The sequence below is a fragment of the Coffea arabica genome, chromosome 8e (assembly GCF_036785885.1).
Source record: "Coffea arabica cultivar ET-39 chromosome 8e, Coffea Arabica ET-39 HiFi, whole genome shotgun sequence".
NCBI classification, from domain to species: domain Eukaryota; kingdom Viridiplantae; phylum Streptophyta; class Magnoliopsida; order Gentianales; family Rubiaceae; genus Coffea; species Coffea arabica.
In genome coordinates, this window is record NC_092324.1 from 37,802,395 (window position 1) to 37,816,735 (window position 14,341).

Here is a 14,341-nt window from a genome sequence, read left to right on the forward strand (position 1 = left end):
ACAGGAATGGAGGCTTGTCGTGGGAGTTGAGACTGAGAGGATCTAGACCTAGAGGATCATTTTGGTCTCACCATGTCTCCCAACAGTCAGCTTCAAACAACAAAATATAGAATTTCCAACGCTTAATGCAACCAGCAAAGGCAAAGCAACAGGAAGGCAATAATCCCCAAAGATGTATTCAACCACCGATAAATAATAATGCCCAATGCTTGACATGAATGAAAATACCAACAAAATATGCAGTCAACTACCAGGTGGGAACCCAGTCCACCGAAGTCAATAAACAATCCAGAAAACAAATGAGTCCGTAAATGAGGTAACAATTCGCACAAGTGATTAGACTAAGATCACAGACAATGCCCCTCCAAATCAGAAAAATAAACCAACATCCAGAATGTCCCCAACAAATCAACTGAAAACTACCAACCTTAACAAGCAAATCAAGCGACACAGGTTCCCCAAATCAACAGGCAATTCAGAAATAACTCAACCGAAATCTCAGTAGAAACCTTAACGAAATTAGCAAATGAAAGCAAACGTCAGAATAATCCCAAGAATTCAGTTAAATACACCCACCTCGAATAAGCCAAGCAAGTGTCATAGAAACTCCCCAATTCAACAAGTAATCACAGTATATCAGCTCACCCGTAAACTCAACAATTCCACCCAAAAGTTGAACAAATGTCTCCAGCACTGACCCGGAGCAAGAGTTTAAGTAGTTAGCAATTTAAGCAATAATGATGCAGAAAACGGACAACAACAACTTAATCTTAAGCTTCTAGCTTCCAATAAGTCAGCCAATAGAGTAGAATTACCCCAGTGAAGTCAAAATACCCAAACAATTTATGAAACAAGTTCAATGGCTGACCCACACTAGTGAAAATCTCTAGCGACACCAATTACTCTCGAGGAGTTGGGAAATAAGTCTCACTTACCTCCACTGCCGGATAGTTTGAAGTAGGTGGAACTGGTGGTGACTAACAAAGGGGCAGAAGCCAACGGGCGTAGTCGCGCGACTGGGGAGATGGGCGCGAGGCTCGCAGCGGCCGGCGCGCAAAAGGCGATGGTGGAGGGCTGTGGGCGGTGCTCTGTTGGGAGAACCGCGAGGAGAAAAACGGGAAGACGGCGTGTGCCTTCTGAATAGGAAGGTGGCTCCACAGGCAGCGCTCGAGTAGCGAGGCCGACGACTGCCTGTTGCGGCGGTGTTTGTCGTGCACGGCTGGAGAGTGGCGGCGCTCGGCTCCACGGTGGCTGCTGGCGTGATGCTGCGGAGAGGAGAGAGAACGCGCGAGAGGATGGGACTTGGGTCGCGGCCAAGGAAGATGGCGGCGCTCGACTTGAAGGCCGATGGGAGCGTCGGCCTGTTGCGGAGCGGGTTGCGGCGGCGCGCGAGCACTCGATCGACAGAGAGAAGGGAAACAGCGGAGAAGAAAGAAAGAAAAGAGAAAGAAAAAAGAAGAAAGAAAGAAAGAAAAAGAAGGAAAAAAAAAGAAAGAAAGAAAGAAAGAAAAGAAAGAAAAAGAAAAAGGGAAAAAAATAGTATATATATATTTTTTAAATTAAATTTTGAAATTGAAAGTCCAAACCATGGTTCAAACGGAAAAAGAAATTTTTTTTTTTTTTTTAATATTAATTTTTTTTTTTGCTATATGAATAAAATTTATTTTCGAAATTCAAAATTAGAGGTTAATAAAAAAAAATCGATAACCGTTTTTGAGTTTTTGAATACTTACCTTTCCCGCGAACGTGACGTGGGCGCGTCAAAAGGGCAACAACCCTTCTGACCGTGAGCTTTTCATATGACATGACACGGGCGCGTCATGCCAGAAAGATACCTACGCATCATCAAAAACGAAAATTGAAGCCAGAAATCGGTCAAACTCAGGGAAAAACATATTTAAACTATCAAAACAAGATCGAACAAACAACCAAAAGAAATTGGGTTGCCTCCCAATGAGCGCCTTTTTTTAATGTCTTTGGCTAGATATGGCTAAGGAGTGCTTATTAATTTGGACACGGCGGTGCATCTAGACTTATCGTTTCCACCTCTCCACCTGGAAAACCTGCGTAATAATGTTTGAGACGGTGTCCGTTCACCACAAATCTGTTGTCGGTCTTAGCACTCTGGATTTCAACTGCACCGTATGGAAAGACGTGAGTAACAATAAAAGGTCCAATCCAACGGGAACGTAGCTTACCTGGGAAGAGTTTAAACCTGGATTGGAATAGGAGAACCTTCTAACCAACTTCGAAGGTTTTTCTCGAGATTTGTTGGTCATGAAATGCCCGGCTCCTCTCCTTGTAGATTAGTGCATTCTCATATGTTTCGTTCTGAATCTCCTCCAATTCTTGCAAATCCAACTTTCGTTGAGCACCAGCATCTTCTAGATTCATGTTACACTGTTTTATTGCCCAAAAAACCTTGTGCTCGAACTCCACTGAAAGGTGACACGACTTCCCAAATACCAACCTGTAAGGTGACATGCCGATAGGAGTCTTGTACGCCATCCGATAGGCCCAGAGAGCATCTTCCAACCTTTGACTCCAGTCCTTCCTATCAGGTCGCACCATTTTTTCCAAAATGGACTTAATTTTTTGATTCGATACCTCCGTTTGACCATTGATTTGAGGGTGGTACGACGTTGAGACCCTGTGAAGTACACTGTCCTTGCGAAATAACGCAGCTATGGTCTTATTGTAAAAATACGTCCCCCTGTCACTAACAATGGCCCTTGGCATCCCAAAACGTACAAAAATATTTGACCTAATAAAATCTGCAACCACTTTCGAATCATTAGTCTGGGTGGCCTTAGCCTCCACCCATTTAGACACGTAATCGACTGCCAACAAAATATACACAAAACCAAATGAGGTAGGAAAAAATCCCATGAAATCGATACCCTACACATCAAAAATTTCAACAAAAATTAACGGGACTTGGGGCATATGATCTCTGCGGGCTATATTACCTACCCTTTGACAACGATCACAAGATTTACAAAACACATACGCATCTTTAAACAAAGAAGGCCAATAAAATCCACTTTTCAATACCTTATGAGCAGTTCTCTTCGGTCCAAAATGACCTCCACAGGCAAAAGTATGACAAAAAGTTAAAATCGATTGGAATTCAGCCTCACTTACACATCGCCTCATCACCTGATCATCGCACCTCTTCCACAAGTACGGGTCATCCTAGATGAAGTACTTGGCATCGCTCTTCAATTTATCCATCTTCGATTTTGGCCAACCTGCAGGGAAATTATCTGTTACTAGATAATTGACTAAATCGGCATACCAAAGCAATTGAGAATCTAGAGAAAATAAATGTTCTTCAGGGAATGCGTCCTTCAATGGCTCATTCTTCTCTCCAATGGGTATACGACTCAAATGGTCTGCTACTAGATTCTCTGAGCCTCTCTTATCCCTTATCTCCAGGTCGAATTCTTGTAGGAGCAATATCCACCTGATGAGCCTTGGTTTTGCATCTTTCTTGGTCATTAGGTACCTTAACGCTGAATGATCAGAAAATACAATAACTTTAGCACCTAACAAATATGACCTGAATTTTTCTAAAGCAAAAATTACTGCAAGAAGCTCCTTCTCAGAAGTAGAGTAATTCAATTGGGCCCCATTCAAAACTTGGGATGCATAGTAAATGACGTGAGCTGCCTTTCCTACTCTTTGCCCCAATACAGCCCCTACAGCATGATCACTGGTATCGCACATGATCTCGAATGACAAACTCCAGTCAGGGGGCTGGATGATTGGGGGTGAGGTCAATAGCTCTTTCAATTTGTCGAAAGCTTTCTCACACTTGTGATCGAACTCGAAGGCTACATCTTTTTGTAAAAGCTGGAATAACGGGGCTCCAATTTTCGAAAAATTCTTGATGAACCTTTGATAAAAACCTGCATGTCCAAGAAAAGAGCCACCTCCCGCACACTCGCGAGGTAAGGTAAAGCAGACATAATATCTATTTTCGCCCTATCAACCTCGATGCCCTTAGAAGATACAATATGACCCAGGACTATCCCGTGCTCAACCATAAAATGACATTTTTCTCAATTAAGCACGAGATTAGTCTCTATACACCTTAACAAGATCAATTTCAGGTTATCCAGACATGTATCAAATCTATCACCATATACACTAAAATCGTCCATGAAAATCTCAATAATTTTTTCCACATATTCAAAAAAGATGCTTACCATACATCTCTGAAAAGTTGCAGGTGCATTGCACAACCCGAATGGCATCCGTCTATATGCGAAGCTCCCGAACGGGCACGTGAATGTCGTCTTCTCTTGATCCTCCGGTGCAATTGCTATTTGAAAATATCCTAAAAATCTATCCAAAAAATAGTAATAAGCTCTACAATACAAGCTAAACGTTCAACCATTTGGTCAATGAAAGGGAGGGAAAAATGGTCTTTTTTAGTGACGGCGTTCAGCTTACGGTAATCAATACACTGCCTCCATCCAGTGGGTTTGCGCACTGGCACGAGTTCACCCGTTTGGTGGCCTCCACTGTCACTCCTACCTTCTTTGGGACTAGAGCTGTTAATCGAACCGGACAACTCGCGAGCCGAGCTCGACCCGACTCGATAAGAGCTCAGCTCCGCTCGTTAACAGAGAGAAACGAGCCGAGCTCGAACTCTAATAGGCACTCGTTTAATATACGAGCCGAGCAGGGATCGGCTCGTGTAAGCTCGGTAGGCTCGAAAAATAAGGGCATTTTCGTCATTTCAATGTGTATATGGTACTCTAGTCAAAGGCATCTCCCGTCCGTCTGTAACCCTAATTCATACTTTCCTCCTTTGGTCTTTCGTTTTCTCCTCCCACAGCCGTCACCCTGCAGTCTCCGTTCTCACGCCACCGCACGCCGCATCCCTCAGCCTCCATTCTCACCGTCAGGCGCCATCCCTAATTTTTGATTTCCCCTTTCTGTCATCTATTTTCCCGTTCCACAGCCGCAGCCGCCATTCTCAAGCCGCCGCACCCCGCAGTCTCCATTCTCACGCCGCACCCCGCAGATTTCATTCTCACCGCCAGGCGCCATCCCTAATTTTTGATTTCCCCTTTCTGTCATCTCTTTCCCGTTCCACAGCCGTAGCCACCATACGGAGCCACCTCCTTCTCGTGAATTTGTGAGCAGCGCCATACGGAGCCACCTCGGTAGAGCCAGCCGCCAGGGGCCTTTACCATACCCCGATTCACTGCATTCTGGTAAGTAGCCTTGATGGTTTTTTATCGTATTCTTTATGTTTTGATAATTATTCGCCGTGGTTGATTTCTGTTCACATGTTTACTGTGTCACTGAGTGAGAGCAGATTAACATGCGATGATACAGGGATATTTAATTGTAATTGCAGGCAGTAAAACTCTTTTGTCTAAGAAATCCAAAAAGGGTTCTTATCTGGAAATTTGGCTGGGGAAATTTTCCATCAATGCATAGAAAATTCTGGGATCAACTAACTCACGAGCAATTAACAACACCTAATTACCATACAGATTGTACACATTGGTGCCTTCCTGGAGTTCCTGATGTCTGGAATGAGTTCTTATATGCATATTTTTTGTATCCACCAAGTTGAAACAGAAAATTACGCAAGTAACAATGATCAAAAAATTAATGATTCTTTTTCGATCAATTTCTATACATGGATCCTTAAAATCTTGGTCCAACATTTTCATTGGAACTATGGATTCAGTTAGTACTTCTTATACACGACCAAATCATTTCACCTAATGCATTTTTTGATGGTTAAATTTCCAGCCATGGCAGATGGATTTTTATGCAACAAATTGACTATTAGAAGCCCTTTTATTATGATTAATTATGGCCTTAGCATGTGAATAAATGTCTACCATCCATTTTGGATAGTTGTCCCCATACAGCTCTGGGCTAACCTATACTATCCATCTTGAATAAATGTCTACTAAAAATGCCACTATACTGTCCTTTCATTACTGTCCCCATGCACAAACTAATTGGAACTATGGATTCAGTATTTCCCTGGAATTCATCACTGTCCCTTGTTTGGATTGCCATTTTAAGAGTTTTTAAGAGCTTTTCTCTGTTATTTCATTAATCTGAATGTAAGCTTGAGAATTGAGATAGGAACAAGTTAAAGAAATGTTAAAATTGGCTTGAAGTGGGCATTATTTTTTGAAATCCATTTTATTACTTTTGTACCTTATTTCTTAGAAATGTTATTCTAAATTTCTGTTTTGACTAATCAGAATCTGTATTGGTTATTAAATGTTTTTTATTAAGGAATGTACAGCTCTCCATTCAACTCATTTCAAGGTTCATCATCAAGTCCTGCGATGGAGCAAAATAATGAAGACATGGAACAATTGAATTACAACGAAGAAAGAGTTGATGAGATGAGTGAAGAAGAGATAGAAATAATAGAAGATGATGGCAATGAAGGAGGACAGCAAGTAGATGGAGATGGAGGAGCTGGTCCTTTTGAGAAAAAACAAAGGAAGAAGAAATCCAGCATATGGGATGAACTGACTGAAGTAGTGCTAGATAATGGGACGGTCAAAGTGAAGTGCAACCATTGCAAGAAGCTTTTCACCAAGAGTACAACCGGAGCCACATCTCAGCACAAGAGACACCTGACTTCTTGCCTCCAAAGAAAGATGGCCATTGGGGAGCAAAGCAAACAAAAGCAACAAGTGCTTTCATTCACCGAAGGTGGAAGTGATGGTATCACTTCCATCACAAATTTCTCGTATAATCATGCCAAGGTAAGAGAGCTTGCGTCACACATGATTCTTGCACATGAGTACCCCTTTTCTATGATGGAGCATGTAGTTTTCAACAAATTCATGAAAGCAGTTTCTCCGTTTTATAAAAAGATTAATTGGCCGACTGTTAAGGAAGATTGTATGAGTACTTATACAATTGAAAAAAGGAAGCTGAAATCATTGTTGAAAGGTGCTAGTAGGATTAGTATTACAACTGATTTGTGGAAATCTGGTCAAAAAATTCAATATATGGTTGTGATTGGTCATTTTATTGATTCTGATTGGGTGCTTCAAAAACGTGTGTTGAATTTTTGCAATGTTCCTCCTCCTCATACTGGAGTTATTATAGCTGATGCTCTAAGTAAGTGCTTCATTGATTGGGGGATTGAGAATAAGGTTTCTAGCATAACTGTTGATAATGCTTCATACAATGATGTGTGCATTAGGAGACTTAGAGAGGATTTTCTCTAAGAAAGAGATTAAGTATTGGAGGAAAATTTTTTCATGTTAGATGTTGTGCACATATACTTAATCTCTTAGTGCAAGATGGTCTTGGTCAACTTGGTGGTGTGATTGATGTTGTTAGAGAAGGGATAAAATACTTGAACAATTCAGAATCTAGGCTTCTTGAATTTGCCAAAATTAAAAAACAGCTTCAGTTGCCCTCTAAAAAACTAATTTTGGACTGTCCAACAAGGTGGAATAGCACCTATTTGATGTTAGCTTCAGGTTTAGAGTTCAAGGATGTCTTTCCAAGATATGCAGACATTGACCCTGGATTTCACTATGTTCCTACTGATTTTGAGTGGATGAAAGTGGAAGAAGTGTGCAAATTTCTAGGAATATTTCACGAAATCACTGATATGATTTCCGGGTTTGAGTATCCAACAGCTAACATTTTTCTTTTGGAGCTCTATAGGATTAAAGAGCTTTTAAATGAAAAAGCTCTTGATCCTTTTGAGCATATTCGGGCAATGGCTGGAAGTATGTTTGCTAAATTTGATAAGTATTGGGGGGAAAGTAATGTGCTGCTATCTTTGGGTACAATTTTGGATCCGAGATACAAAATGTTCCTTATTAATCATGGTTTTCCGGTGATTTATGGTGAGGATGCAACTCTTAGATTCATAGCTGAGATTAGAGACATTCTTTATGAGCTTTACAATGAATATGTTGATTGTCATGTTGTTTCCCATTCTGAACAACAACAGAGGCAGGTTGTAAAAAGGAGACAAAATGAAGGTTCTACTTCTTCTAGTAAGAAACAGAAAATGACTGCACCCGCCGTTTTAACTGGCAAAGAAAAGTTTCACATGCATGTGAGTGAAATTGATAGGGCTCCACCAGAAAAATCAGATTTAGATGTTTATTTAGAGGAAATTAGGTATGCTTGTGATGCAAGGGCAAATCTGGATGTTTTGGGTTGGTGGAAAGGAAAAAGATTGAGATTTCCTATCTTGTCGAGAATGGCTGCCGATATACTCTCCGTTCTTGTTACCACTGTGGCTTCAGAATCTACCTTCAGCGCTGGAGGGAGAGTAATTGATGATCGACGAGCTTCTATGTCGGTTGAGACAGTGCAAATGTTGCTTTGCGGCAACGATTGGATCCGCAGTCTTTATGGCCTAAAGAATAAGTCTCGTGTAAGTAATTGATTGGATGTTTTTGTTGTTGTTAAAGTTGCCTTATTTCTGATTTTGATAAATTTTTTAACTTTCATACTTTTATTCTGTAGGAATCACTTGATGTGGCCGAATCAATCACATTTGAGGAATTTGAACTTCCTGAATCATTCAATGACTGATTTGGTGGCTGTTGTTTGTTGATGTTGCTTGGTGATAGTTTATGTAATTTTTTATGTTGTAATCTGATCTGGTTTGGATATTTTAGGTTGGACAAGTTGTAATCTGATCTGGTTTGGACATTTTGGTGTGGACATGTGGTAATCTGATCTGGTTTGGATTACTGGTGGCTGTTGATGTTGTAATGTGGCTGTTTATATAATTTTTCATGTTGTAATGTGGACATTTTGGTGTGGACGTGGTAATCTGACCTGGTTTGCTGAAGTTTTAACTTCTTGTATTGTTATTTGGTGTAGTTTTGACTTCTCGCTGCAGTTTTAACTTCTTGTAATTTGATGTGGTTTGGACATTGTAATCCCGCTTTGGACATTTTGTTTCTCCATTTGATGGTTTTTGTTGTAGTTTTAACTTTAGACTCTGCCTTGTATTGTCATTTGGCATGGTTTGTTGAATTGAATCAGGGAAATACGAGTATTGTCATTTGGCATGGCTTGTATTGTCATTCTGGCTTCAGATGATAAATCAGAGAAAGTGTATCTTCTTGTGATATGGGCTCTCCCGTAAATGAGCTCGAGCTCGAAAAGCTCGGCTCGAGTTTTTCGCGAGCTCGAGTTCGAGCTTCGAGCTCGGCGGCTTGATTTCAAAACTCGAGCTCGAGCCCGAGCTCGAGTTTTCTACCAGCACATCGAATTGAGTTCGAGCGCCTTGTAGAGCTCGAATTACTAATCGAGCGAGATCGAGCTAGCTCGATTAGAGGTTCGAGTCGAGCTCGATTGTCCTATGCTCGAGCTCGACTCGGCTCGTTTAACAGCTCTATTTGGGACTACCTGGACCGGGCTAACCCAAGAGCTATTTGATATTGCAAAGATGATCCCCACATCTAGCAACTTCAAAATTTCTTTCTTCACCACTTCCATCATGAGGGGATTGAGTCTTCTTTGAGCTTGTCGTACAGGTTTGGCATCCTCTTCTAGCCTGATTCGGTGCCTACAAATGGACGGGCTTATCCCCTTGATGTCTGTGATGGTCCAACCTATCGCCTCTTTATGCTCTCTAAGGACTCGGATCAACTTCTCCTCTTGAGTTTCTGAGAGTGCAGCTGAGATAATCACTGGAAGTGCCTTGTTGTCGCCCAAATACGCATATTTTAGGTGTTTTGGCAAGGGTTTCAACTCCAACACAGGTGCCTGCACCACAGATGGTAGTACCCTTTGGTGAGGTTCGAGAATGAAAATATGTGAAACTTCGTACCTTTTTGTGGAGGTTGGCAATGAGTATAATGCCCCTATTGTGCATTTTAAATCTTCACTCCACTCTACTTCAGGAGTTGCCTCCAACTCGAGGTGCTTGGTTAAAGCAACCTCCAACTCATCCCTGCCAACAGTTTCAAACACTTCCTGCACCGCAGGGTCAATAGCACTCACAGAGAAAACAGAACTAAAGTTGGAGTTTGAGGGGTATTTCATAGTATCAAAGATATTAAAATGCACAATTTTCCCATCAAATTCCATGGACAAGGTACCCTTGTTAACATCAATTTTTGTCTGTGTTGTGCTCAAAAAGGGTCTAGCTAATAGCAAGGGTGAGGGATTGGGAGAGTGATCATCATCCATGTCAAGTACATAAAAGTCAGTTGGGAATACTAAATCATTAATTTTAACCAACACATCTTCAACCAATCCATCAGGATATGCATTAGTTCGGTCAGCTAATTGGATAATTATCCCAGTTTCTTTCAATGGACCTAGGTTTAGAGAAGCATAGATAGATTTAGGCATTACATTAATTGATGCCCCTAAATCCAACATGGCCTTCCTAATCACAGTGTTGCCTATCCTACAGGGGATAATAAACATACCTGGGTCCCTATATTTCGGTTGAAGTTTCCTCTGCAGGACCGCTGACACATTTTTCCCAACAATGACTCTTTCATCTCCCCTCAGCCTCCTTCGATTGACGCACAGGTCTCTCAGAAACTTTGCGTACTTCGGCACCTGTTTAATTGCGTCTAACAGGGGAATATTAATCTCTACCTTGCGGAACACCTCCAGAATCTTTTTCTCCTTATCTTGCTTCTTCGATTTTTCCAACGTGCTAAGAAAAGGAGGCGAGTTAGTTTTAACTGTAATGACTGGGTTTGAAAGTACCTTTGGATTTGTACCATTGCTGCCTTCCCTCTAAGCTCATTTTCGATCTTTTCCTCATCCTTGTCCTTAGGGATTACAGGCTCAGGCTCTTGAATTTTCTTCCCACTCCTTAGGGTCATCGCGCTTACGTTCTTCGGGTTCAATTCAGACTGAGACGGCAATTTACCCTGGACTTGGGACTCCAAACGGTTGATCGCGATGGCCATTTGATTTACTTGAGTTTGCAGTGATTGCACTTGTCCCAGTTGATTCCTCATGCTTTGCAAGTCTGAATCCGTCTTTTGTTAATTCACAAGTAATTGCTTCATCATCTTTTCCACGGACGGACTTGAGCTCGGTGGCGGAGGTGGTCGGGGTTGGTACTGCTGCTGGTACCCTTGTTGTCTATTCGGCACAAAGTTAGACTACCTGTTCCCTCCATAGCTGAGGTTGGGATGGTCCCTCCAACCAGGATTGTAGGTGCTTGAGTAAGGGTCGTACTGCTTTCTTGGCGAGGGCGCGTGGTTAGCCATGTTCACCTGCTCTGCAGTTTCTTCCTGAACCAGTGGACACACCTCCGTAGAATGACCCACGACAGCACATACCCCACACACTTTGGCTTGTGATGCACTTCCTACAGCTAATTGTTGCACGAAGGATGTCAATTCAGAGATTTACTGCTGGATGGAGGATGTTTCTACCTCATTCACTCTACGCGTTGGGGCATCCTCCCTCGTACCAAACTGCTGCGAATTCTCAGCCATTCCTTCAATTAGCTCCCATGCTGCTCGAGGAGTCTTGTTCATTAACGCCCCTCCACTTGCAGCATCAATTATACTCCTGTTCCTGAAGAGTAGGCCCTCATAGAAGTATTGAATGAGCAGTTGCTCACTTATTTGGTGCCGGGAGCACTTGATGTACAGCTTCTTGAATCTCTCCCAATACTCATAGAGGGACTCGCCTGGGTGTTGCTTGATACCGCAGATCTCCTTCCTTAGACTTGCAGCTCGAGACGCCAGAAAATATTTGTCCAAGAATTTTTTCTTCAGTTGGTCCCACGTGGTAATACTACCTGGTGGTAGGTAGTACAGCCAGCCTTTTACAGAGTCCTTCAAGGAGGAGGGGAATGCCCTCATTTTTATCTGCTCTTCTGTAATACCTGAGGGCTTCATGTTGTTGCAAACTATATCAAACTCTTGCAAGTGTTTATACGGCTCCTCACCTGGTAAACCATGGAATGATGGCAACAGATGAATTAGACCAGATTTTAATTCAAATGGAGTGTTATCATTTAAACTTGGGAAAGTAATGCATAGAGGTTGCTGATTTAAATTGGGAGCAGCCAACTCCCTTAGTGTTTGTGCATTCGCCATGGTGACTTCCTCCTGGTCTGAATCACTTGAGTTATCACCACGTAAATCCGTTGACTCAACCTCTGGATCAAGTCCTTGAGATGCAACACTGGACTACTCCTCTCTGAGCTGTCTGGTTTCCTTTCTTGTCCTACGCGCAGTCTTCTCTACCTCAGGGTCAAAAATTAATTCACCTGTACGAGAAAAATGAGGCATGCACTAGAAGAACACCAAAAAGTTAGAACAAAAATGAACTCAAAAAGAAACTAATAATAACGTCAGTCCCCGGCAACGGCGCCAAAAATTGACAGGTTGTCGAAACCTGTGTAATAATAAAAATAAACCTATTTGCCAATTAAAATAACCAAAACCCGATTCCAAGTACTAGAGCATAAACTCTAGGTGTGCAATGGGGTACTCAATTCACCCTGTTTCCGAAAAATTTGCTTGATTCGATATACAGGAATGGGATGGCTTTTTCACAAATAAATATTAATTTGTAAACAGGGCAAGTAGAGTCGTATCTTCAGGGACTGGAGATATTTGTCTCTTTTGAAATCCAAAAATAACACAGGGGGTGATTTTGTATAAACGACGACAAATAACAATTCACTAACTAAAATGATTAACTAACTAGAAGATAAATGACAATTCACTAAACTAAGAGTAACAATAATTAAAGGTCTAAAACAATTAAAACAAGAAAACAATTAAAAATAGAATAGGCAACTAAAATCAAATGGCAATTCACTAAAGGCAAGGTAATAATAATTAAAGGTCTAGTCAAGAAATAACTTCAGCAATGGTTCACATAATTAATCATCGATGTACAAGCAATTCTAATTATTTATTAATAAATAGGTTATAACTGCCAAACAAGCGATGACAGTCAACCCCTCCTTACTGTGTCGGTGATTAAGGTACGCCCGTTAATCACTTCTCTAATTGAGAAATAATCCTAAGTACGTCCATAAGATTTAATTCCCCAATTGTCTTACGTATTAGAGGAACCCTATTCTAACAAAATAGCAAATTATCAGGGTTATTTCAGATTAACCCGCGTATCCCCCTGACACAAATCCAATCGTGCCAGTTGTTACTAATTCAAGGCAATTAAACAATTACGGATTTAAATGCCCTAATTGACAATAAATTACCAAATTAACTAATTATCCGGATCCAAAACAATCAATTAATTAAATAACCATAAGCATAGCAATCAAGAAATATGCGAATACCAATAAATAAAAGAAAAAAGATTAAATTAAATCGATCTCACAATTTTTAAGCGACCCAAAGCATCCGTTGTTTCTTGATTAGAGTGAGGAAATTAGTTCATATTTGATGAACAAAATCTACAGGAAATTGAAGCAAGAGTCGCGGCCATTGTCACAGAAATTGGGAAAATGCAATTCGTCTGCGCAATGGAGGATAATGAAGCTACAGAGAAGAATTCAATGCTCCTAATCGCCCCTGACATGCGAGGGAAGCAACCCCACTAAAAAACGAAAAGCTAAAGTCTAAATCAAGATACTACAGAGCATGATTCAAATCCTCAATTGTTCTTGACATCCGTAAGAAGAAAAACTACTCAGAGACCACAAGAAAAGTCAAAGTCTCAAAGCTAAAAGCTGCTCGCCATCACACGTGAGAATTCGAGCTAATCAATTGAAAACAAGAAGAATCCAAAGCTATCTATCCAAAGTAGTGCTAATCCCCCTGCAATTCTAATTCCTATTCCTCTCTATTGCCGTCTTTCCCGTGCGGCAGCCCCCCAGAAGATGAGGAAGCCCTTCGTCCGTCCTTGCCTTTGCAGAAATTACCAAAATGAGAATAAGTTTTTCTCTTCCAAAACTGCCCCTGGGATGAGCTCTATTATTTGGATTCCTTTTCTGTCAAATTGGCACTTGTTATCATATTTTTGTTCTACTCCCTGAAATATATGCAAAATACTAAAAGTGAGTAAAATCCAGCAATTAATCCACATCGGGTCAGGTAATAAGGAAAATTAATAATAAAATTAATAATAAAATTATAACCTATCAGAACTAATAATTCATATGCTAACTAATCAACTAGTAAAAATTGAAAATTTTTAAACTCAAATTAGTTGAAGCACACAATTCATTGATATAGAACTCATTTTTACACTCTATCCAGACTATGCCAAGCACAAAATCGTAACATTTCAGATAGATTAACAAATTTTCTTTATTTTCCCTCTTGATTAATTAGTTACCGACATGGCATCATGTAAACGGGTCTTATTATTGAAGAGTACTCGCTATTTTGCTTCTTTT

At 40.9% G+C, this 14,341-nt stretch overlaps 3 protein-coding genes across 3 annotated transcripts; 1 reads left to right on the plus strand and 2 right to left on the minus strand.

Moving 5' to 3' along the window:
- Positions 1 to 2,238: 2,238 nt before the first annotated feature.
- On the minus strand, positions 2,239 to 4,904 carry LOC140012754 (uncharacterized). The gene is made up of 3 exons (XM_072061050.1): positions 4,811 to 4,904; positions 3,252 to 3,911; positions 2,239 to 2,840 (listed from the first exon to the last, which is right to left on the minus strand). Exons 1-3 carry the CDS (start codon positions 4,902 to 4,904, stop codon positions 2,239 to 2,241), a joined length of 1,356 nt encoding a protein of 451 aa, XP_071917151.1.
- Positions 4,905 to 6,281: 1,377 nt separating this feature from the next.
- On the plus strand, positions 6,282 to 8,565 carry LOC113704739 (zinc finger BED domain-containing protein RICESLEEPER 2-like). The gene is made up of 3 exons (XM_027226612.1): positions 6,282 to 7,122; positions 7,302 to 8,404; positions 8,497 to 8,565. The coding sequence occupies exons 1-3, from the start codon at positions 6,282 to 6,284 to the stop codon at positions 8,563 to 8,565; spliced, it is 2,013 nt and encodes a 670-aa protein (XP_027082413.1).
- Positions 8,566 to 11,114: 2,549 nt separating this feature from the next.
- Positions 11,115 to 12,062, minus strand: LOC113704740 (uncharacterized). The gene is made up of 2 exons (XM_027226613.1): positions 11,429 to 12,062; positions 11,115 to 11,329 (listed from the first exon to the last, which is right to left on the minus strand). Exons 1-2 carry the CDS (start codon positions 12,060 to 12,062, stop codon positions 11,115 to 11,117), a joined length of 849 nt encoding a protein of 282 aa, XP_027082414.1.
- Between the last annotated feature and the right edge of the window lie 2,279 nt (positions 12,063 to 14,341).